The 21,962-nt window shown below is 54.4% G+C and overlaps 3 protein-coding genes across 3 annotated transcripts in view; 1 reads left to right on the top strand and 2 right to left on the bottom strand.

The window, feature by feature from the left end:
• The window catches only part of PSKH1 (protein serine kinase H1), a 29,339-nt gene extending 21,276 nt beyond the window's left edge, over positions 1-8,063 (top strand). The window contains exon 4 of the mRNA XM_084215324.1: positions 1,902-8,063. Within this exon, the coding sequence (XP_084071450.1) occupies positions 1,902-2,219 (318 nt within the window). The 3' untranslated portion in view covers positions 2,220-8,063. The remainder of the gene's footprint in view (positions 1-1,901) is intronic.
• Positions 8,064-9,847: 1,784 nt separating this feature from the next.
• Positions 9,848-11,871, bottom strand: CTRL (chymotrypsin like; the record flags this gene model as incomplete). The annotated part of the gene is made up of 7 exons (XM_084215292.1): positions 9,848-10,009; positions 10,243-10,376; positions 10,784-10,964; positions 11,061-11,142; positions 11,347-11,426; positions 11,566-11,669; positions 11,820-11,871. The coding sequence occupies 7 exons, from the start codon at positions 11,869-11,871 to the stop codon at positions 9,848-9,850; spliced, it is 795 nt and encodes a 264-aa protein (XP_084071418.1).
• A 908-nt stretch (positions 11,872-12,779) lies between these two features.
• EXOC3L1 (exocyst complex component 3 like 1) lies at positions 12,780-21,410 on the bottom strand. The gene is made up of 13 exons (XM_084214913.1): positions 21,354-21,410; positions 20,203-20,363; positions 19,060-19,279; positions 18,121-18,781; positions 17,818-17,935; positions 17,538-17,663; positions 17,319-17,419; positions 16,784-16,894; positions 16,539-16,668; positions 15,448-15,570; positions 14,984-15,139; positions 14,527-14,651; positions 12,780-14,084 (listed from the first exon to the last, which is right to left on the bottom strand). Exons 1-13 carry the CDS (start codon positions 21,394-21,396, stop codon positions 13,898-13,900), a joined length of 2,262 nt encoding a protein of 753 aa, XP_084071039.1. The 5' UTR covers positions 21,397-21,410; the 3' UTR covers positions 12,780-13,897.
• Positions 21,411-21,962: the final 552 nt, after the last annotated feature.

Consider the following 21,962-nt stretch of genomic DNA (forward strand, 5'->3'; position numbering starts at 1 on the left):
AAATGATTTTTGCTATTTTATTTACCTTCTTTATAAACAAACACTTTCGTGAGTCTGTGATCAGAATTTGTCCCTGTTCAGTTCTAACAAGCACCTGTTTTTTTCTTACCATTCACTGCCAAGGTACATTTCATCAGCTAAGCAAAAGCCATTTAAGGTAGATTGTGACAAACTAATTTTACTTATATATTATATTATAATTATATTCTTTATAAAGCAGTAGACAGGGGAAGAGGAAATGGCATTAAGTTGTGCTGGGGAGGTTTAGATGGGGTATTAGGAAGAAGTTCTTCACTGAAGGTGTGGTCAGGCACTGGAACAGGCTGTCCAGGGCAGTGATGGAATTACCATCCCTGGAGGGGTTCAAGAGGTGGATGTGACACTGGGGGGAATGGTTTAGTGGTGAACACAGCAGTGCTGGGTTAATGGTTGGACTTGATGATCTTCAAGGTGTTTTCCAACCTTAATGATTCTATGACAGAAAAGCTTGAATGGTTTGTTTTTTGTTGGGTTGTTTGTTTTTTTTTCTTAATGGATTTAATTTTTGAAATGTGAAGTGGTATCTGATCTGCTGGAGAAGAATCTGCTTCCTCCCTGAGTATTTCCATTTCTATTCTGAATATGTTCAAGAACATTTATATGTTTTTATTCATGTAGCAGTATTTTCTTTATATCAGGTAGTTGATACCATTTTCAGTCTCTTCTCTTGCATAGTTACTGGCAGTGACCCTGTATCCCATTTCAGCTGAGTAAGCCAGACTGTTTTAGTCCTTGTAAAATAAGACTGTGGTACCCTGATCCCACTCACAGCCAGTTCCTCAGCTAAAGCTCAAGTTCACCTTTCCTGGCCATGCACTGACAGGCTGTGGGCTGGGAGCAGAGCTGTAACTCTTACACCATCCTCCTTTTCATCAAAAAATCCTCCCAGGGATCTGTTCTCTTGCTGGTGCCTTGAGTCTTTTGAAAAGAAAATTGCCTTCTGTAGCAATGAATTACAAACCTCCAAAAAATCAGGACATACCTTTTTTAGACCTTCTGTGCAAGAAAAGTGCATTATTTCTGGTTGTACAGTCAGTGAACCCTGAATTTTAAAATAGCTGGGTGCTTTTCTTCCTCACCCAATGAAGAGAAGAATGAGAGACAGAGAATAGCAGAGTTTTGCCTTTTTAACTAGACAGGGGTGGGTCCACTCAGTTGCATGTATGTCACTATTATTATACAGAAATCTTCACTGCAGCAATCTTCTCAGGCTTTTTCTTAGTACAGCCTGGGATGTGAACTCCACAAAATTGAAAAATTCAGTATTGGTGCTTTCAGGACAGGTGAGACCCCCAAAATACCCAGTGATTGCAGAAACCTGCTCTTGCCTGGCTCCATTCACCACCTGGGGTTTTCTGCTGGCCATGCTGCCTTCTCTCTACCCTTACAGTGGGTTTTGTCACATTTTTCTTCCCAGCTTTGTCCATGTGTGTGTGTGTGTCTCTAAGGACAAAGACAAAACTCCAGGAAGATCCAGGGACCAGATGGACCAGGGAAGGCCCAGCCACTGCTGGGTCTGGGTGTTGACTGAGACCCTTGAGTGTGTGCACATGGGTGTGTCAGTGTCTGCAGGCTGCAGGGTCAGCTTCAGAGTGCCTGAGCCCAGCTGCTGGAGGGATCTACTCTGCACCTGTGTACCTGCAGATATTTTCCACTAATTCAGCCTCTTCCTCTCATGTGGAGTAGTTGTGTCTCATTCTCCTTGGGCAGATACTGCTAGTTACAGCTTGGAAGATTTGAGGATAAAAGAGAGAGGGGATGCAGCAGGATGTCCCTAAGCACCTCGCAGACATGGAAGGAATTAATTAATCAGCAAAGCTGTGCAGGGATGTTTCATTCCAACCACCTCTTTTGTGTTTCAGCCCTGGCCCAGCGTGTCCAACCTGGCCAAGGATTTCATCGACCGCCTGCTGACGGTGGACCCCAGCGACAGGATGACAGCCCTTCAGGCCCTGAAGCACCCGTGGGTGGTCAGCATGGCAGCCTCCTCCTCCATGAAGAACCTGCACCGTTCCATCTCACAGAACCTTCTCAAGAGAGCGTCCTCCCGCTGCCAGAGCACCAAGTCAGCGCAGTCCACCCGCTCCAGCCGCTCCACCAAATCCAACAAGTCGCGGCGCGTGCGGGAGCGGGAGCTGCGCGAGCTCAACCTGCGCTACCAGCAGCAGTACACGGGCTGAGCTTGAGTCTCTCGAAAAGAAAATTCAGAAGGAGGACCCCTGCCACAGGTCTGCTCTGCGCTGCAGGTGTGCACACGCTCAGTGAGGAGCAGCCAGGTTCCTCCCTCCCTCCCTGCAGGAGGTGTCCCCCTCACCCCGTGCGGAGGAAAGGGAACCTCGTGGTGGCCGTGCCAGCCTACGAGCTGTGCCACGGGGTCTCGTGCCAGAAACGGGGGAGTCCTTGTGGGCTCGGAGCCTCAAGGAATTAAGGAGCCACGTGGGGAGAAGAGCTCTTTCTGTAGCCCAGGAGCTTGGTTGTTCATAGTTATTTATTAATTCCAGAGCGTTTAGTTTCTCTCACTTGTGTATGGAAGAAAGAAGCAATCGCTCGGAGTGTCTGTGCGTGCACGTCCGTGTGTGCACATACACGCGTGGGGGTGTATATGTATTTAAAAATTATGGATACGCAGATTTTGGGCTGGTTTAGTCAGACTCCGTGGTGCCTTTGTAGCGAAGCTGGAATGAGTCATGTGCAGTTAGAAGTGGGATAGCTCTGACTCACTGGTGTGCTGCCCACCAGCTCCTCGCCAAAGAGATGCCAGACAGCAGTTTTCCACGAGGGCTGGGAAGCTGTGAGGTTTCCCCCAAGGGCTGCCATCCTCCTGATGATGTCAAGGGCTCACTTGCCTGATGACATCAAGGGTTTACCCCTGGAATTGTCCTTTCCCTGTTTGCAGCAAGGCCAGTGCCTGTCGTGCAGGGTTTGTTCTTGTGGCTCTCTTGTGTCTCTGACGTGTTACACACCTTGCACCCTTCAAAAGAAGATTGAGAAGGTTGAGTTTTCTTGTGCTAAGGGGAAAAAAGAGGGAAGAAGTTTTAGGGATGTGCTTCCCACCCCAGAGGTGGAATGGGCTATAACCACTGTAAGCACAGTGTTACTGACCGTGTCACTGCACCAGAACTTCGGTGGTTCCAGGCTGCTCCCTGCCTGCAGATTTGACAGGGCTCCCCTGCTTTGTGTGCCTGTGCTGCTCCAGCACTGCCATCCCTGCTTTGGGACTCTGGTGGTGGGAGCTGTTGGGGTGGCCACAAATGGCTCCATAGCATCAGGGTAGGGGCTTGAGTAGTGGAAGCCCAGTCTGGGAGTGTCAGCAGTGACAATACCCTGGAGACATTGTACAAATACCCGAGAGCTGTGAGCGCTGACTTAAGTCCACCAGGAAAAAGGTGCCTTTGAGGAGTCCTTGTGCTGTAGGTGATGAGGTGGCCTCTTATGAAGGACTCTCAGGGAGGTGGGGGCTGCAGAGCTGAGCTTTCTGCAAGCCTGCTGAGATTTTCTTCCCAACTAGTTAGAGCAGCAAAGTGAGGCTGATGGCACAGGCATGGGATGGATTTGGCTTCTCCTGGTAGCAGAGATAAGATCAGCAGTGAAGGAAAATGCTGGTGTTTGAAACTTTTCTTCTGAAGCCACGCGATTTGGTTTGTGCTGAGCACTTGGGAAGGGCTTGCTTGGCTCTGGACTGGAGGTGCAGGCAGTCCAATCTCCAGGGTCTGGTGAGCTTGGCCTTTTCCTAGGATTGATGCCTGTGCCACTGTGTTTCAGTGTCAGCAGGGCTGAAGTGGTCAGTCACATCTCCAGGGGACTCTCACAGTCACTCCTAGTCAGCAAACAGCCAAGCAGCTTTAATGGGAGATGGTTGGAGTTTTCTGTGCTAAGGCAAAAAAAAAAGGGGGGAGATTTCTGGGTTGTGCTTCCCACCCCAAACTGGGATGGGCTGTAAATGATTGTAACCAGCCTGGTGTGCCCAAGCATGTGGGGGGGAATAGAGCAGAAACTTGAGGACAGCCACTCTGTGTGGCTGGAGTGAATCCAAAATCCTTTATGTGCTTTTGCATGTTATTTTGGAAACCTCACATCCTTTGCAGTCTGCCCTTGCTCTGAGCAACCCATCCTACCATGTCACACACAGTCTTTCTTCCATCAGCATTAACAGATACTGTAGAGTTCCTCAGATTCAGGGTTTTTTTTCAACTCTGTGGACTGCAAACAAAAATATTTTCAGCATCTTTTACCTCTTCACATTGTTTTTCCCTAGTTTGTTACCATGAACTATAAACTAGATGTGATTTCTGACAAAGCAGGCAGCTTGCCACGTTTTGCTTCATAAACAGTTCAGTGTCCCTCATGGTACTGCAAACAGCTCTCCAAAAGCAGGAGCCCCTCTTAGGCCAGTATCAGCTGGGCCATGGGGGCTCTGCAGGTCAGGGGGTGGCAGGAGGCTCCTTTGGAGCTCATCTGGTTCTGAGCCATTACTTGAAGAGGCTTTGGTGTGTTTGGAGCATCACTCCAGACACTGTGATAGCTTTCACCTCCTGGCTGCTCCCATGGCCCTCTCCAGCATATCCTGCATTTTTATCCATAAAACAGGGATTTTTCCTGTGTGAGGGGGTCAAACTGATCAACTGAGCCAAGAACCCTAGAACTGAGACTCTTCCCCTTAACCACTAGACCATGGAAATGCACAGGCATCATGCAGATGTCTGCCCATGCCGTTCCTTTATCCTTCCCTCATGGGATGAGGAGTGCATAAAGCTCTGGGCTAACCAGGCTTGTTTCTCCACCTTCACAAAGCAGAACAAGAATCTTCTCTTCTGTGACAATTTTTGCTTCACTGATCTATTCCACAACTGTTTTTGCACCAGGGGAAGTTCAGAGTGATCATTTGTGTTTATTTTGGGCTGGAATGTGTTTTGAGAAGCAGGAGGTTGCTGTGCAGGTTCCTGACAGTGCCAGGATTTGGTGGTGATGCTCTGTGACTAGGGGTGAATTGGCAGAAGGGAGGATCCATCACATAGCTGAGAATACTGGACAGCTGGATCTGCCTCTCTGTGGTATCAAGGTGTGTGCAGTGGGCACTCCACTGCTTGGGAGCTGTGGGAAGAGGACCAAGGCCATCCCATAAAGAGCTTTGGCTTTTCTAAAAAAAGAACTCTAATTCTTCTCACAAATGCAAGGTTTTCTTGTTTGCATGGAAAAATCAGTGTAAACTTGGGAAAATCTTTGCAGGCTTTCCTTCCATAGTTCAATTTTAACACTCTTGGCTCACTCCCTCTTCTGTTTCTAAATCCAATCTTCGTAGGAACTTTGCAGCCTGATAATCGTGTGGCCAGAGGGGAGATGAGCAGAGCTCTGTCCAAGTGACCCTGGAGTCCTCAGTGATCTTTCACTCAGTCTGGAAAACTGTGATGATCCAAATGCCACATTGGAAAGTCCAGCTTAAGAACAATTCCTCAGGTGCTTTTATTCTTGCAAGTGGGACACGTTTTCAGTTGGGTCTGGTGTGGAAGGGGACAGGCAAAGTGCTGTAATTCTGAGCCATAGTCCAGGTGCCTTCAATCTGTCCTCTAAGAAGCTCTTCACTGTGAATTACCTTGATCATCTGTCTTCATTCCACAGGAGCAGCTCAGTGCTCGGTTGTTCTTAAGTCTCAGGAGTTTACACTTTTCAGGAGTGCCTTTTTTGGGGATTTTAGAAACTAAAATCTCTCAGAAATGTTTTTTCTACTCTTTCATTTATTTTTTTTTAATGTCCTTCTTTGACTCTTAATGGTGATTCTTAATTTGGCTCACAGGGTGTTTTTGGGAACTTCCCTCCTGAATGTGCAGGGAGGACAGAAGTAACACCTGCTTGTTCCAGACCACCACAAATCTGAGTGCTTCTGTTTTGCCTGCTCTGGCTCACACAGCGGAGTTGGAATGACACCTAGTGGCAAATTGTGGCGTGTCCTTGTCCAAGCACAGCCCTCTCCTCGCTTTGTCCCCTCCGTTTCTGGGTGAGATGCTGTTTGAGGAGTAAAGGGAATTAGGATGGTTTGTCTTTTGGAACTTAGCAGTACTGTGTAAAACAATCCCATCCTTTCGTCCTGGGAGTTTGGCTGCTCTCTTGAGAGAGAGAATTACAGCTTCAAAGAATGTGGCCTGTTGGTTCCTTGATTTTTATTATTTTTGTCAAGGGTTATTGGAAAAGAATGTGAAAAAGTCTTCCAGAAATTTCATTAGGGGGATCTAAAGATTCGCATCCAGATTTTTGAGTGTGTAGTGTGTTTTCCTAAAACAGCTGTTGCCAGTCCATGTTTGATTTACTTCTCACTCAGACTTCTAAAAATCTTAACACATCAACCCAGTGGGGGTGAAAACCACCCTTCCTTCGATCCTGAAGAAATCTGTGCTGTTTAACACTGCAGTTGTGATAGCATCCACATGCTCCTGCTCTGTGTTGTTCTTGGAATCACACAGCTGTACGTGGAGGAAAGCTTGAGAGACTTGTGAGGAGCTTAAGCCCAGACAAGAGTGCTCAGACTTGCTGGCTTTGGTAGTGATGTGGAAACCAGCTGCAGTGTAGGGCCTGCTTCACGTGTTTGTTCTGGATGTGATAAACCCTCATGCTCTCCTTTGGAATCTGGGTATTTTCCTCTTTTAGGTGAGATATTTTCTGTTCTGGTAATTTACACTATTTCTGAGGCCCTGCTCCATTTCTCAGTCCTGTTTTCTACCCAGGTGTTTGGCTGCAGTACTAAGAGAGTCAGCTTTTATCTGATGCACAAACTGGAATAGGAATGATGGTTCACTTGGCAGGAGCCCAGGGTTTGGCTCTGCGGGAGCTGTGGCAAGTCCAGGAGCAAGGTAGAAGCTTCCATATGGTGCCTTTGAGGACCTGCAGTGTCAGCTCAGCTCAATCTGGTACCACACAGGGCAAGTTCTGTGTGGCTGCTACAGGCTGTTTTTATTGTATTAGGCTGTTTGGGGCCATATTGTTTTAAGTAATGATATTGAAGATTTGGGGGGTTTGAGGTGGGATAAATTAAAATCTCAATTTTTTGACTTAATTTAGTTTTCTAAATGATGCAAAGCAACACAGACATTGGCTTCTTTGGCACCACTATGAGCCCTAGAATTTGCAGGGAGGTTGGGTTGTCCAGGCCTCTCACCCACTCAACTTTCTCCTGGAAAGTGTCACAAAGTGCCTGTACCACTCAGTGCATGTACCCAGTCCCTAGTTGCCTTCACCACTCTTGGGAGGGTTTTGGTGCTTTTTTGACCACTCAGTCTCCTCTTTCACCCTGGATTAAAAGTGCAGCACTCCAAGGCAGGTGCCTGCATGCCAGCTGTGCCTTACTGAGCAGGAAACTTCCCAAAGAAATAAATGTGAACACCAGGGACGTGCTGTGGCCAGCGGCATCACGGAGCTCAGTGCCTTCCACTCTCGCTGTGCCAGGGCCAGCAGGAGCTCTGCCTGGTGACAATTGTCCCTCTCCCACTGTCCCCCCCTGCCTGGTGATGCTGCAGATGTGTGATGGGTGAGCTCTGGCTGCTGTTGCAGAGGTCACTGCACTGTTTGTTTGCTGAATGTGGAATCGGTTCCTGGAGCAGCTCCCCGGCCCAGTGAGGTGTGTTACAAAGCAGCAGCGATGCCCTGAGCTTTCCTGTTGCCTTTCCCTACGGAAGGACCTCCCGGGAAGCCCTTGGGATCCGAGATCTTCCGGCACTTGATGTTATTTTTGGTCGCCCGGTTTCCGGTGCTGGGTTGGAACGGTTTGGAAGTGACTCCGGTCTCATCCAGTCGGTCTGTGTCCCATCCAGTGTCCTGTTCTGTGCCTTGCCTTTCGAGTCCTGGCTTTACTCTAAGGACTGTCCTGTCACATGAGGTGGGACCCATTGTAATTAGTCTGTAATGTTCAAGTTAGAGTGTACAGAATTATTTATTTGTTGTACTCGTTCTGCTAAAACATGTCCATGTATTCTGTGTACCCCACGGCTCTGCTGTCCTTTCTTGTGCCTGGTGGATCGCCTGCAGGCTGGCTGCTGGAAGGCAATTCCAGGCCTGATTTCCAGGCTGGGGATGATGGTCAGTAAGTACATGGAGAGCCAGGATGTGCTCACCCCTCTATTACATTCATAGATCACAGCAAGAGGTACCAAAGTGCCCATCAGAGGGTTTGCTGGTTTCTGTACTGCAGCTGCCAGGCCAGGAGCTGCCCAAGGGAGACCTTGTGCAGGGCTGGGATGTCTGTGGGATGCCCTGGATGAGGTAAGCACCCAGCCTGTTGCTGGAAGGTGCAGCTGGGAGGCTGAACAGGCACTTTGGGGCATTCTGTTTATTTTTCATTGGCTGCAAGGTGGTAGACTGAGCCAGAGGAATGCTCTGGTTTGTCCACAGCCACTCATCACCTCTCCAGTTTTACTCTGAGCAGCTTTTATGGACCAACAAGAAAACTTGTAATATCAAGTGAACAATGCTCACCCCTCCAGAGACACTTCCTCTCCAGGATTTTCCAGGGGCAGGGGACCCCATCCCAGTGGTGGCAGAGCTGACAAGAGAGCTCAGCACACAGACCAGACGACCCATAGTGCTGCAGTTGGTCATTCCTGTTTGCAGTTCCCTATAGCCCCAGTTCTCTCTGCCTGCATGGTCCAGCCCCACATCTCTCTTCACTTGCCTTTAAGGTCAGTTAGATGCTCCCTGCAGAGCAGACCACTAAAAATAACTAACTTTTACTGACCACTAAAATTTGTTAACCCTAGGCTTTACTTGAGCAGATTTATATTTATTTTAACTCAATCACATGGGCCAGACTGTTTGTGTTTGCCCTCCGTTGATGTTCCATACCCCTCCCATCAGTGTGTCCCTGTGTAATGTCACATTCTCTGCTTAATTGAGTGTTTACATTTTGGGGGTTCTAATTCACACAGCAAAGGTGTTGTATCACCTTCACATCACTGGTAAGGAAAACTGAACCCCACACCTCATGTTGGGACAGTCTGATCCTGCTTCTCTCCACAGTGCCTTATCACCAGCTCTATTTGGAGCTGCTGGGAACCAGACTGTAATTCATTGAGCATGTGTCTTGCTACTCCTGTGTCACACAAGACTTTTTTTTCCCCACCAGCCATTGTCTCAAGAACCCATTTGAGTGAAAGCCTGTCATCTGGCCTTGAAATTTGTTTTCAGCTTCAAATTTTCCTTTGCAATGGCCTTCAGTTTCCTGCTGTTACCTGGCAGATCTGCAGGTGTGAAGCAGTGTATTTTTCTCCAGCCATCCCCTTCCACCATCCCCAGGAGCTGGAGCTGCCCGTGGCACTTCTCCCTTTCAGCTGTGTTCTCAGCTGCCACACAAGTCATGGCTTTAAAGTGCAGGCAGGGATCCTTTAGGATGCTGTGCCCCCACCAACACCCACATTCCACTGCAAGCTGGGCAGTCCTCTCTGGTGCTGAGCTGCAGCTCCACACTCCCCTCCCTGGTGGCACCTCACACCTGGGTCAGTGTGAGGACCATTCTCCCAACCTTCAGCACTGCCTGGGTTGGTGCCAGGGTGTGCTTGAAGACCCCTTGAGCAGCCCTTGAGCCACAGCCAGCCCTGCTCCCCCTCTGCCTGAGTATCCTGTCCTAGTTTGGCAGTTCCCCCTGGATCCCAGCTGGGCACCAAGCTCCAGCTCTGGGAAGGAGGGAGGCATGGGGTGCCACAGGCTCCTCCATGTATCTTCCACCCCATTCTGCATCATGAGAAGAAAGGAGACAGAGACAATGCTTGGCACAAGCAAAAGCTGATACTTTATTAATCCCAGTGAAGGGATCACGCTGGCAGCAGCTTTACCCCTGAGCAACGACGGCGTCGATCCAGTTACGGAACTGGCTGACACGAGTGTACATGGCTGGCGTGTTGATGTTGCAGTTGGACGTTCCCCAGGAGACAATGCCAATCAAGGTCCAGCCATTCCCAGTCTGGTACACCAGAGGTCCACCAGAGTCACCCTGTGGAGAAGATTTCTGCTTAGTGCTCCTGGCACATGCTCCAAACTGGTCTCTGCTACCCCAGCCACCTGTGCACAGCCAGGTGTTGTAGCTTAAATATCTGGCTCCATAAATGCAAGACCCCCTGTACCCTGCTCCTCCACCCTCCCTGTGATGCAGTGGGGTCTCAGCAAGACCCTGCATATCCTCCTCCTCCTCCACCCACCCTGTGCAGCCAGAGCTTGGCTCCTTACCTGGCAGGAGGTGGCACCAACCCCACCAGCACAGATCATGGCGCTGGTGATGCGACTGCCCCAGTACTGCATGCACTGGCTCTGGGGGATCAGGGGCACGGTCACCTGCTGCAGGACTGTTGCCAAGGCTTGGGCTAGGGGAAAGAAGCACCATTAGATCACCTCTGTTGGTCTCCTGGAGTGCACACAGGTGCCCTGGGCAAGCTTCCACTGGTGCATGGGTGCTACCATACAAAACGCCTTCCTCCTCCATGCCAACAAACCCCTTCTTCCCCAGGATCACCTCATGCAGGCAGCCCAGAGAAAGGGCAGGCTTGTGCCTCTGCACAGCCATCCCTGGGTTACACACACACCCAGCCCCTGGGCACACACCTGCACCCAAGTGCACTCTGGTACATGCTCAGGGCTACTCCACTGCCCAGCTCCCCCCCCTTCCCACACGTACAGGAGATGTCATCCTCACAAGCACCCCTGGACCCTCAGAGCCCCGAGGAAGAAGAGCAGCTACACACAGCCTTCCCTGAAGCTGCAGCTTACGTACAGTTGGGGTTGGTGCGTCCCCAGCCGGTGGTGACAGCCCAGGCGTTGGAGGGCAGAACCAGGTTGGCAGGGGCCAGGCAGATGGTGGACACACGGGATCCCAGCTGGGCAGGCGTGGACAGCCTCAGCAGGGTGATGTCATTGTTCATGGTGTTGGGGTTCCAGCCGGGGTTGGTGATGGCCTGCAGAGAGAGAAACAGCTCAGCCCTTCACGGCTGCCCCGTGGGAGCGGCCACGCCGCGGAGCTGCAACCCCATCGCAGGACCCGCCTGGCTCACCATGGACACGGTCTTCACTTGAATGGGCTCGCTGTTGGAAGCAAGGCTGTATTCCCCCAGGACAACAACGTGGGCACGCGGGCTGCCAGAGGTAAGAAGGAGTCAGGGGCAGTGTCCAGCCAGCACTCCGGGTGGGAGCAGCCCTGGGGCAGCCACAGGCATGAGGAACCCAAGGGAAGCCACCATGGGAACAACTGGGGAGGAAGCCCTGGGTTGCTCAGGCCTTTGGGGCTCCAAGCCCCTGGCCCTGCCAGGAGCACTGGTGTGGGCTGGCATCACTCCTTACTTGAAGTTGCAGTGGGCAGCTGTGACGACCCAGTACTGGTTGATCAAGGAGCCGCCGCAGAAGTGGGATCCTGTGGTGGTCTGGGGAGGGAAGAGAGAAGGGGAGCTGGGGCTGGGCAGGCTGAACACCCCCAAGCTGGGGACAGGCAGAGGTCCCCCGGCAGCTGGCTGCCCATGCCAGTGCTTAGGGCAGTGCCCAGGGAGGGGGACAGCACTGTACCTGCAGGGACACCTGCCAGGGCCATGAGCCGGGCACAGCGTTCTGCCCATTGACAATCCTCTCGCTGTAGGCCACCGAGGGACTGATGGCGGGCACCCCGCAGCCTGCAGGGGAGGCACAGGGGACAAGGGTGACCCAAAAGCTCAGGACTCATATCTGGGGGCTGCCTGTGCTGGTGTGGGTGGCTGTGTGTCACCCTCCGTGGCATCCTGCTGCACCCTGAGGACCTTCCCACACCCATGGGCAGCACTTACCTGAGACGGCGCTGGCAAGGGCCAGACAGGCAACTACCCACAGGAATGCCATCCTGAAAGGAGATAGACTGAACCCCTGGGCACCACGAGCTTTATAGCAGCCAGGGACCCACGTGGCTCATAGCTGGCCAGGTCCCCCTGTGACCTTGGGACACGTGTGGGCAGCAGTGACGGGCCAAGCCTGGCACACACACAAAGAGGGATGTGGGAAGGTACTATCAAAAGACACCTGGGGGGCTTGGACTTTTGCTGTCATGGGTTGTGTTAGTTCTGACTGCAGCCTGTGGAGCTGGAGCAGGAGAGCCCCACAGGGCGTGATGGAGGGTACAAGAGGCTGGTCGTGAGCACACAACTGGGGTAGCAATGGGGCTGGACATGCTGGGATGGGCACCAAGTCCTGGGGTGGGAGGTCATCCCATGCTCAGACTTTTTTCAGATCTATTGGGGCTAGAACTGTTTTTCCACATGGCCATGAAGTCCTGGACTGGGCCCACCTGGATGTTCTCAGGGCTGAACCCTTTGAACCATGTTTGTGGTGCAGGTGAGCAAGTCCCATAGTCAGTGGGGGCAGGTGGGGAGAGCAGACACCTTCCCAGGCAGGTGGGAGTGTGTCCAGCTGGGCAAACACACCATGAGCCCCAGGGAGTACAGTGGGCACCTTCCCAAGCTGAGGCTGAGCCCTTCACTGAGCATCTCCCCCTAGCACTGCAGCTACCTGACCCAGGGCTGGGGAGCACTCGGGCCCCTCTCTCCTGGACAATGGGGTATGTAGTGTCTGCATCATCCCCTGTGTCCTGGGTGATCTCCTGGGCTGGCACAGGGTGCAGGGAGGCAGGTCTGGGGTGGTGCTGAACACGGGGATGGATCCCTCCCTCTGTGCCACCCACATACCCTGACCCTCCAGGGAGCAGAGCCTGGACACTGGGGAACGAGTGCAGAGCTTAGGCCTTTATTTCCAGCAGTGGTACCATGTAAGGACAGTGGGATGTGGCCCATCCCAGGGTGGGAAGCATGGCAGAGCATGGAGGTCTCCCAGGGCACTGCAGGGGCTGGGCACAAAGGTGTAGGCAGAGACACAGACTGCTCCTGATCTTCATATGGCACCTGGGAGGAGATGCCAAGGCCTGGGCAGCAGCACAGGACGGAGGGAGAGCCAGTGCTCAGGGTGGTGCTGCCCATCATGGAGGAACCTTGGAGCAGGACAGCGCACCAGGCACAACCATGCTCTCCATGCAGTTTGAAAGCCTCCAACTCCAGTGTTCTTCCTGGGAAATGAGCCAGAGCCAGGAGTCTGACAGGCCAGCAGGAACTCGGAGCTGTCCCTTTCTGCAGCCATAGGGCTGATGGCACTGTCCAGGGTGGGGAGACATTGCGCTCTTCTCCTCAGCATCCATGAGCCATGATGAGCTGGCTCAGCTGCTCCCCACCAGCCATGCAGGGCCCAGCCTGGTGGAGCAGCAGCACAGCCTGGTAGAGCAGCACAGCTGAGCCCAGAGGATCTCCCATGGCTGAAACCCTCCTGCCAGCCTGTTCCAGCAAGGCTCCAGTCTGCCTCAGAGTTGGAATGGTAACAGCCTTCATGGCTAGTGTGGGAATCCTTAAAATCAGAGGGGTTTGGGAAAGCTGGAAAAGTAGGCCTTAGAACCAGAAAGAGCAAAGAAACTTAGAGCTGGCTGGGACACACTGGCTCAGGGGCTGTCTGGAAACCCAAGCATCTCTGCAGCCCCATGGAGACGTGAATTTGTCCCAGCTGCAGTTTCCTGTCCATTCTGCAACTCTTCTTTCTCCTGTAGGCAAATGGGCCTGAGCCTGAGCAGCCCTCAGTCACTGTCCCAGCAGGCCACCAAAATAGCTACAGGTTGGATTTCCCCCAGTCCAGGTATCCCAGGACTGGTGCTTGCAGGGGACAGTCTTCTCATGGGGCAAGACCAGAGGAGAATGGCCTTTATCCAGACTGTCCCCAACACAGGACGAGGTGCTGTGTGTAGGGGATGCCACATGTCACCTCCGTTCTCACCACGCACAGCTGCCCCACATGGCCCCTAGCTGGGACAGCAGGGCACCAGTGCCAGGCAGGGTCAGGCACACTTGCCCTTGCGAAGGCAGAAGGGCAGCTCCGGCACAGGGACCAGGATGGTGCTGAAGATGGGCCGGTAGCCCTCGGGCAGAACCTGGGGGTGCTGAGCCATCATTTCCAGCACCACGTGCCGCACTTCCTTGGAGACGTCCCCGCGGATATCCAGCAAGGTGGAGATGTGCTCGTCGCTGGGCAGAGAGCCAGGGGTGAGCCCGAGCACTGCTCGTGTCCTGCAGACCTCCCCCCATCCACAGAAGCCAAGCCAGGGCCAGGGGAAAACTGGTACTTTGCACCAGGCCAGGTAGCATTTTCTTGAAAACAATCCCCCCAAACATTTTGAATTTGGTTTTGACATTTCTAATTGGATGTTTTGTTACTTTTCACAGTTTGTTTGGCCACCAAATACAGATGTGCAAATGCCACAGCAGAACTGCTGTTTTCTGTACACCTTTGCCCTTGGGACTTTTCAAGAACCCATCAAATCTGGAGCATGGGAAAAGGAAACCTCAGGGAGAAGAGGGCAAAGGCTCAGGTTTCTTCCTGGTCTGCTGTGTCACCTCAGAGGGTGCAGCCCAAGACTGGCTCTCCTGAGCAGGCTCACACCTGCCCCTCCTGCAGGGAATACCTTACCTGACATCAGGGTACTTGGTGATGAAGCCCAGCACCTCCAGGCTGAGTAGTGCTGGGTCTTTGAGGCAGATCAGCTCCCGCAGGGCAAAAACAGCCTCCAGGCTCTGCTGGCCCCGGTCCAGGCCCTGGGAGGGAAAGCAGTCAGGTGTGAGACCCAGAGGATGTCACTGCAGTGGCTGGGGAGACAGCTGCATCCTCAGTGCCCACGTGGGACCTGAGCCCCTGCAGCTGGTGTCTTCCCACTCAGCATGTCCCACCCATCAGGGGTTGCTGGGCAGGGTGATGGTCCCCAGAGTCCCTAATCCAACCAGTTCCTCCCATATTGGCCTCACAACCACCCAAGTGTAACAGCCCCATTTGCTCGCAGGCTGTGGGCTGGAAGGGACCAGGGGGGTGAGGTGATGCTCCCTTTCCGTGGTGCAGCCCTGGCGCCCCACCGCAGCCAGGCTCCTCTCACCAGGCCACAGAAGAGCTCCCGGAGCTGTGTGGCGTCCTGCAGCAGGCGGTGGCACAGCTGGCCCCGCTCCTCCCGGCTCTTGCACACCATCTTCCTCTGCAGCAGGGCCCGCAGGTACTGGTTCACCACCAGGAGCTCGCTCTCCGCCAGCAGGAGCTGGGCAGGGAACAGCTGTTAGCGCTGGCACTGCCTGGGTGTCCAGACCCAGCTCCCCAGGGAAGGACAGAGGCAAAAAGGGCTGATACAACGCCAAGCCATGGGAACAATCTCCTGGTAAGCCCTCTGACTGAAGGGACAGAGTAAACAGCTGGATTTGGGGGAAGCCCTGAACACCTCCGTGTGGCGGTGCTCTCTAGACTGCCCCAGAGGACACAGACTCTCCTGCATCCCCAGCATCCTGCACGCCAGCACGGTGCCCACTGCCCAACCTCCCTGTCAGACAAGCCGCAGCTCCAAGGAGGTACCGTGAACACGGGTTTCCTGACGCGGGAGAAGTCCTTTGCATACTTGTCAATCACTTCACACATGCTGCTGACGAGCTGGGACCCGGAGAGCCACTTGCGGGAAGGCAGCTGCAGGCAGAGGGGCTGGAGGGGGCAGAGGAGCAGTGTCTGTGTCCTGCATCATCACAGAGCTGCCAGCTCAGGGCAGCACAACACCCACAGCTGCTGCCTGGCACCACGGCCACTTCGCCTTGCAAAGCCCCCGGGCCCCTGCTGCCCCTGCAGCCAAAACTCAATAAAAACAGCAGAGTGGTTAAGGTTAGGAAATTATGGAAACACCAGGGCTGTCCCTCCCTGACACCCTGAGAGCCTCCTTTTGGGGCTTTGTCTGGGTCATTATGCACACCTGAGGTGTGTGCAGCGAGCTGCTCCTCACATACCTGCTTTTGGCCTGTCCTGCCTATTTTTAATTTCCACTCCTCCCCACTTCCCTTGTGTAGACATAATATGTTTTTTGATTTCCTACTCCCACTCTGCTGTCCTTGCCTGTCTTCCTGCTTGCAGGCACACACTCCTTCTGTCTCAGCTAGGGCCACTGCTGCCTGCAAGTTCCTCACCCTTTGGCTCTTCCTTTGTTGTCATGGCATTCAAGCCCTAAATAGTAATGTCATTAATTATTCCAGGTTTTTGGTCCAGACTCCAGGAAAGCTAAATTTGACTACACTAGCAGGAAACAACTCGGGCAGTTGCACATGGATTCGTATCCTCCACACAGACTTTGCTGCTCTCCAGCTGGTTTTCTGCCATGGAACAGCCAGAAGGAGCTGCGGCAGCTCGGGGGGGCTAAGGCTCCTGGGCTCTGTCCGTTAGTGATTTGGGGGCCATGAGCCATCTGCCCCAGCGATACGGGGTGGTGCTGTTGGCGACAGACATCGGGTGGTTTATCAAGGTCTGGGGGACAGGCTGGCAGAGATGTCTGCAGGGTGATAGCAGGGTACAGAGTACATGGAAGGGACCCTAGGCAGGAATAAACTCGAGTTGCAGTAGGGCTGTTTAGTGCTGGGCTCAGCTTTGCTGCAGCCCTGTTAGTCTCAGGTGCTGGACCAACATACCTGCAGGTCCAGGAGCAGTTCCTCCAGCAGCAGCTGGGTGGCTTTCTTCTGCATCCTGTCTAGAGCAGCCTGCAGGGATCCAGGGACTTCTCTGCAGGCAGTGTCAGGGTGCAGGGAGGAGATAGAATTGCTAGGAGAGAGAAGAGAGAGCACAGGTAGCCTGGGAAGCATAGTGGGAACACTGGCCCCAGGGAGGCTGGGGGTGGGTGTTGCTACAAGAGCTACCAGGTGCCGCTGCAGGTTACCTGAGAGCCAGGTTGTTGTTGAGCACGGCCAGCAGGTGGGAGATGTAGTACTTGGGAACGGCCCGGTCCTGCTGGTGCTCCTTCCCGCACTGCACCAGCGCTTCCCGCAGGCTGCAACACAGCGAGGCAGAGGCAGCTGTGACGGGCAGGCAGAGCTCCAGGCGTCCCACCATGGGGACCTGGCCCTGGGATGCTCCTGGGGACACATGGACCTCCCACAACCCTCGCAGCTCATTTGGCTCTTTTCAGATCCTGCCACCAGGTTGGAGAGTGACAGGTCGTTGGGCAGGATGGGGCAGTGGCACCCATTCTGGATCCCCTTGGGAGGGCTCAGCAGACAAGCATTTGGGGCAGCAGGCCCCTAGAGCTGATGTCCCCAAAAGCTGAGACAGCAGCCCCATGGGCAGAGAGGCTACTGCTGTGATCTGGATGAGCCCTGGGTGCCCCACAGCAGATCTCCACCCCCAGGCTGTGATGCTTAGCCATGGCCCCAGGGTCTGTGAGGGTGGGCAGGGGTGTGAGTGTCTCCACTGACCGGCCCAGGAATGCCTCAAGCTCCTCCAAGGCCATGTTGCAGATCTTCTGCTGCAGAGAGTCGGTGATCAAGGAAGCCACCTGGATGTTCTCATTCAGCATCTGCAGCACAAGAGGAAAGTGCAGGTGATTCAGGGGGAGCCTGCAGGCCATGGACTCCTTTCTGGGAGGTCTCAGCATAGCCATGCCCCATCTGTACCCAATGTTCTTGGGGTCCCACCTGCATGACAATGGCAGGCAAGGCTGACTGGAAGAAGCCCTGATGGTCTGTCTCAGGTTCCTCTTCCCTGAACCATTCCTTGAACTCCACCTCCAGGGTCCTCTGCATCCACTCGAACACGCTAGCCTGCAGAATGGACACCCCCCACAGGCAGCCCAAGAAGCCAAGTACAGACTCCCTTGAGACCTAACATAGCACAGCAAGTCCTGGGCCTCATCCCAGGCTCATTCATGATGAGCAGATGCTTGGCTCAGTGGGAGTCCCCATCCTGCTCACTCACCTTGACTTTCATCACATATTTCCTCTCTGTCTGATCCACAAGCTCAGAGGACATCAAGGGATCCAGAGCAGAAACATCCACTTCTGGGAGGAGGTCAGGGTGACCCATCATCTCTGGGCTGGAGGGCAGAGGTGGGGCAGGATTGGGAAGGTCTGTTTTCCAGGAGTTCCTACCTGTCCCTCTGCCCTCCTGGTCATCATCCCCTGGCAGCCAGAGACACTCTCCCCACCCATCCATGAACTGGTGAGCAACCCAGCTCTCCACAACATCCCTTACTTGGTTGGTGCCGGGGTTGGTGCTGACCTGTGGTACACACGGAGCGCCCACTCAAGGAGGAGGAAGAGTCCCTGTTTGTCCAGGTCCTCCCGCAGGATCTCCTGGAGGTGGCTGCTGAGGGCCTGGTGGTAGGTGGCAGTGCAGACGCTGAGGATGTTGTAGTGAGCTGGGACACACTGGACCATCAGGTCCTTCACCACGCGCAGCTCAGACACGATGTCCTTCTGCAGCGCTGCCAGGTGCTTGGCCAGCCCTGGCCCCTCAGCATCCATGCGGGGAGCATGGAAACGGCCTCCTGTGAGGGTGTCCTGGAGGACCTGGTAGAACTTCTGCCTCCAGCCCTTTGGGCGGCCAGGGGGCAGGAAGGTGGCCTCCAAGAGCAGAGTGTCATCTATTTTCTCCTCCCGTTCGATGATCCTCACAGCAGTGACAAAGAGAACGGGGTCCTCGCGCACCAGCCGCAGGCTGCTGCCCACAATGTCCCACAGCTGCTTGGCCAGGCTCTCGTTGAGGTCCTGCAGGCCACTGAAGTAGGACAGCACAGTTGCCTGGGCACTGGAGAGCCCGCGGAGGTGCAGCTGGGAAAGGATGTCATCCCGGAGTTGTTCCACCATCATGAGCTCCACGTGGGCCTCCAAGAGATGCTGCCCACGGAGCAGCTGCAGGATATGGGAAAAAACCTCGTGGACTGTGGGAGAGGGAGGAGAGATGCCAGCACTGAGTGTGGAGATGAAGGGGTTTGCAGCAGGGACATAGATGCAGGTTATCAAGGAGATGGTGAGGGGAAAGGTCTGGGGCTCTGGGAATACCACTGGATCAGGCCCTGGGGAAGCATTCACCCAACTGGCAAAGCCTGAGTGACCTGCTCAGGCTTTACCACCAGCCCTGCACAGGGCCCATGGTTGGGCTGAGGCTTTCCCCAGTGCTTTCCAGCCCAAATTGACCAGGACTGGCCCACTGCCTTACCTGAGAAGATCTGGGGCAGCACCTGGACCACTGAGGCCAGCTGCACGTGCTCCTCCATCAGCTTCCTCATCTGCTGGAGGCCCTGGAAGTTGTCTGCACTGTCAAGCAGGGCCCACCGTGCAGCGCCCAGGTCCTGGCACACGCCCTGCACCTCCTGGGCCGCCGACCGCAGCTGCTCCAGCCCTGCACTTACGCCCTCCAGGTAGGACTGGACAGTTGACTGGGGAGCAGAAAAGGATGGAGGGCACTGGAGCAGCTCCAGAAGGCAAGAGGAGCCCACACCGTTTGCCCCAGCCCTGCACAATCTGTGTTGTCCCACAAGGTCTAGGGTAAATAGTCCCTTTCAGTTTTAAAAGATTACTTTGTTTCTGCAAAAGAGCAGTGGGTCACAGGGCCCCTACGTGCCCCCAAGGCATGAAGGACCTCAGTGGCCATAGAAACTCTCCTCCCAAATGGAGTGCCATCGTTTCCAGCCCTGCAGTGGCACTGGCACATCTCCATGCCCTATCCCCTCATTTAATTCCCTGCTCCTGGTTCCAAGAATCCCCAGAAGCAAGTTGCTTTTCACTAAGGCCTCCCAGACAATTCATCCAGAGTCAGGATAGGAGAAACCATCTCTAAAATTATCAAGGGAAAGTTGTGGTGCTCAGACTGATTCAGTCCTAAGGTTAATAATTCCTTGGGTCATGCAAAAGGGGATGTGGGTGAGGAGGCAGGAGTGCAGGGGGACTGGGACAGCCCTTACAAATATGTAGAGATGGACACCCACAGGCAGCGACAGGTTGGAGCTCTGTGCCTCCTCCCAGCCATGGGGCAGGGCAGCCTTTGGGGCTGGGATGGGGTGTGCTGAGTCCTCCACATGGAATGTGCTGAGGCCCCTTGGTGTTCTATTTTGAAGGATAGTCAGAGACACAGAAGACTCCTTTATAACACTTCAGACACTGCCTGGAGGTAAGGCAGAGGGTGAAGGGGGTCTTCTCCCCCCAGCAATTGCACTTCACCCACCAAACGCCAGCCAAAGGAAAAGATTTAGCCAAAAGAGGACATACAGAGGATTCATGGTGCAACAGGGGACCCTGGCTGGGATCCCTGCCTGAGGAGGGGGTGTGGCTGCAAGTGTCCGTGGGATGGGCAAACACACACCTTCAGCCGGGACTGGATGGAATTGTTCCTCTGCGTCTCTCGTCTCCGGTAATGCCCGAGCCCCTCCAGTTTCTCGGGGCGGTAAAACACCCCTGAAGCCCATTTCAGAGCAGCTCCTCTCGCCAGCTTCTCAGCCTTCTCTGCTTCCGGCCACTCCTCATCTGGGGATGAAGCCAGGGGTCAGTGAGCACAACCAAGTGGGGCAGGAAGGGCCCCTGAGGCCCGAGGCAGGAAGCTTGCTGACAGCGTGCTTCCAAGCACACATGGATGTGGGAAGCTGGGCAGCGTGGCACCAAGAGGGTTGTTCTGCAAGTGGCTCCTGAGATGCCACCACCACGGCCCGGGGTTGTCACAGCAGCTGTGGCAGCAAGAAGCAAAGCTGCCCTGGGGTGCCGTGACTCAGCCTGCCAGATTAGATTGTCCCCAGGCCGAGCGCACATCCCGGCTGCTCCCCCAAACCCAGTGCTGGGTTGTCTGGGGGGGTCTGATGCCACTTGGGAAGCTGTCAGCAGGGTTGAGACTCCAGCAGTGAGTCAGCAGGAGGGATGGGGAGATGGCAGCTCTCGCAGGAAGGACAGCCAGGTTAAAGTGAAGATTGGAGACTGCTGGTCTCCCCAAAGCACCCACGCAGCTCTGTCCCCCTTGACACAGGGTCCGAAGCCATGCCAAAGAGCTCCTGGCCACAGTGGAGGGCTGAGAACCAGCACAGTTATCACACACCATTCCCAGTCCCCAGTACTTGGTTTCATCATTCCCCATCCCATCCCATCCCATCCCATCCCATCCCATCCCATCCCATCCCCAGCCACTCCCTGCAGCCCCGCGGGGCCGTCACCCAGTGCCAAGTCAGGCTCCTGCCCTGCTGAGGAGCCGCTGGCAGCTTTGGGGACCAGGGGATTAGGGAGGAGGACAGCAGCTTCGAGGGTAAGATGAGCGGTGAGCAGTACTGCCCCGGTACAGGTATCACCATCAGGAAGCACAGCCAGGCTGCTACTCCGCAAGAACACAAGGCACCAGCCCCGGCACGGGGAAAGGGAGGGTGGAGGGGGTGGTGAGGCAAAGGGCAGGGGAATCCCCAAAATGTGCTGCAAGCAGCAGCATCCCTTCCCTGCCCAGCTCGCCGGCTCTCCGGGGAGCATCATCCCCGTTACCTCTGGGGCTGGCGGCGCGTTCGTCCTCCGCAGACATGCCCATGGTGTCCAGGCTGTGCGGAGCTGCGGGGCCAGGGCAGGGCTGCGGAGGAAGCCGGCTGCCGTTTCCTCAGCCGGAGCAGCCGCGCTCCTCAGGGCCTCATTGTGTTCCCGCAGCCGCGCTCAGGACGTCAGGAACGGGGGGCGGAGGGGAGGGGGGACACGGGAAGGCACCGCCACAGCCGGAGGTCGGGGAATAGAAATCACGGAATCAAAGGATCATTTAGGTCGGAAAAGCCCTCTAAAATCATGGACTACCAACCGTTAACTGCCAAGCCCACCGCTAAGCCATGTTCCTAAGTGACACATCCACACGCCTTTTTAACGTGTCCAGGGATGGTGACTTCACCATCGCCCTAGGCAACATTTCCCAGTGCCTGACCATCCTCTTACTGAAGAAATTTCCCCTAATAGTCAATCTAACCATCTCCTGGCTCAACATGAAGCCATTTCCTCTCGTCCTGGACATCACACCCCGTCTACCCTCACCGGCATCCCCCGTTCTCCGGACAATCAGCCCTGTCCGTGTCCGCAGCGCCGCCCCCTCGCCCCCACCCTGGCTCGGGGAGG

Source organism: Fringilla coelebs (assembly GCF_963513975.1).
Source record: "Fringilla coelebs genome assembly, chromosome: 14".
In the NCBI taxonomy this organism is placed as follows: domain Eukaryota; kingdom Metazoa; phylum Chordata; class Aves; order Passeriformes; family Fringillidae; genus Fringilla; species Fringilla coelebs.

Bases quoted from the DNA above. Each gene is read 5' to 3' on its own strand.
- EXOC3L1 (XM_084214913.1), bottom strand. From the start codon at position 21,396: ATGGGCATGTCTGCGGAGGACGAACGCGCCGCCAGCCCCAGAG. The intron at 15,140-15,447 runs GTACCTCCTTGG...TTCCCTGCCCAG, and splicing joins TCAGGAAACCCGTGTTCACG to CTCCTGCTGGCGGAGAGCGA. The intron at 14,085-14,526 runs GTAAGGTATTCC...CTCTCTGCCCAG, and splicing joins ACCAAGTACCCTGATGTCAG to CGACGAGCACATCTCCACCT.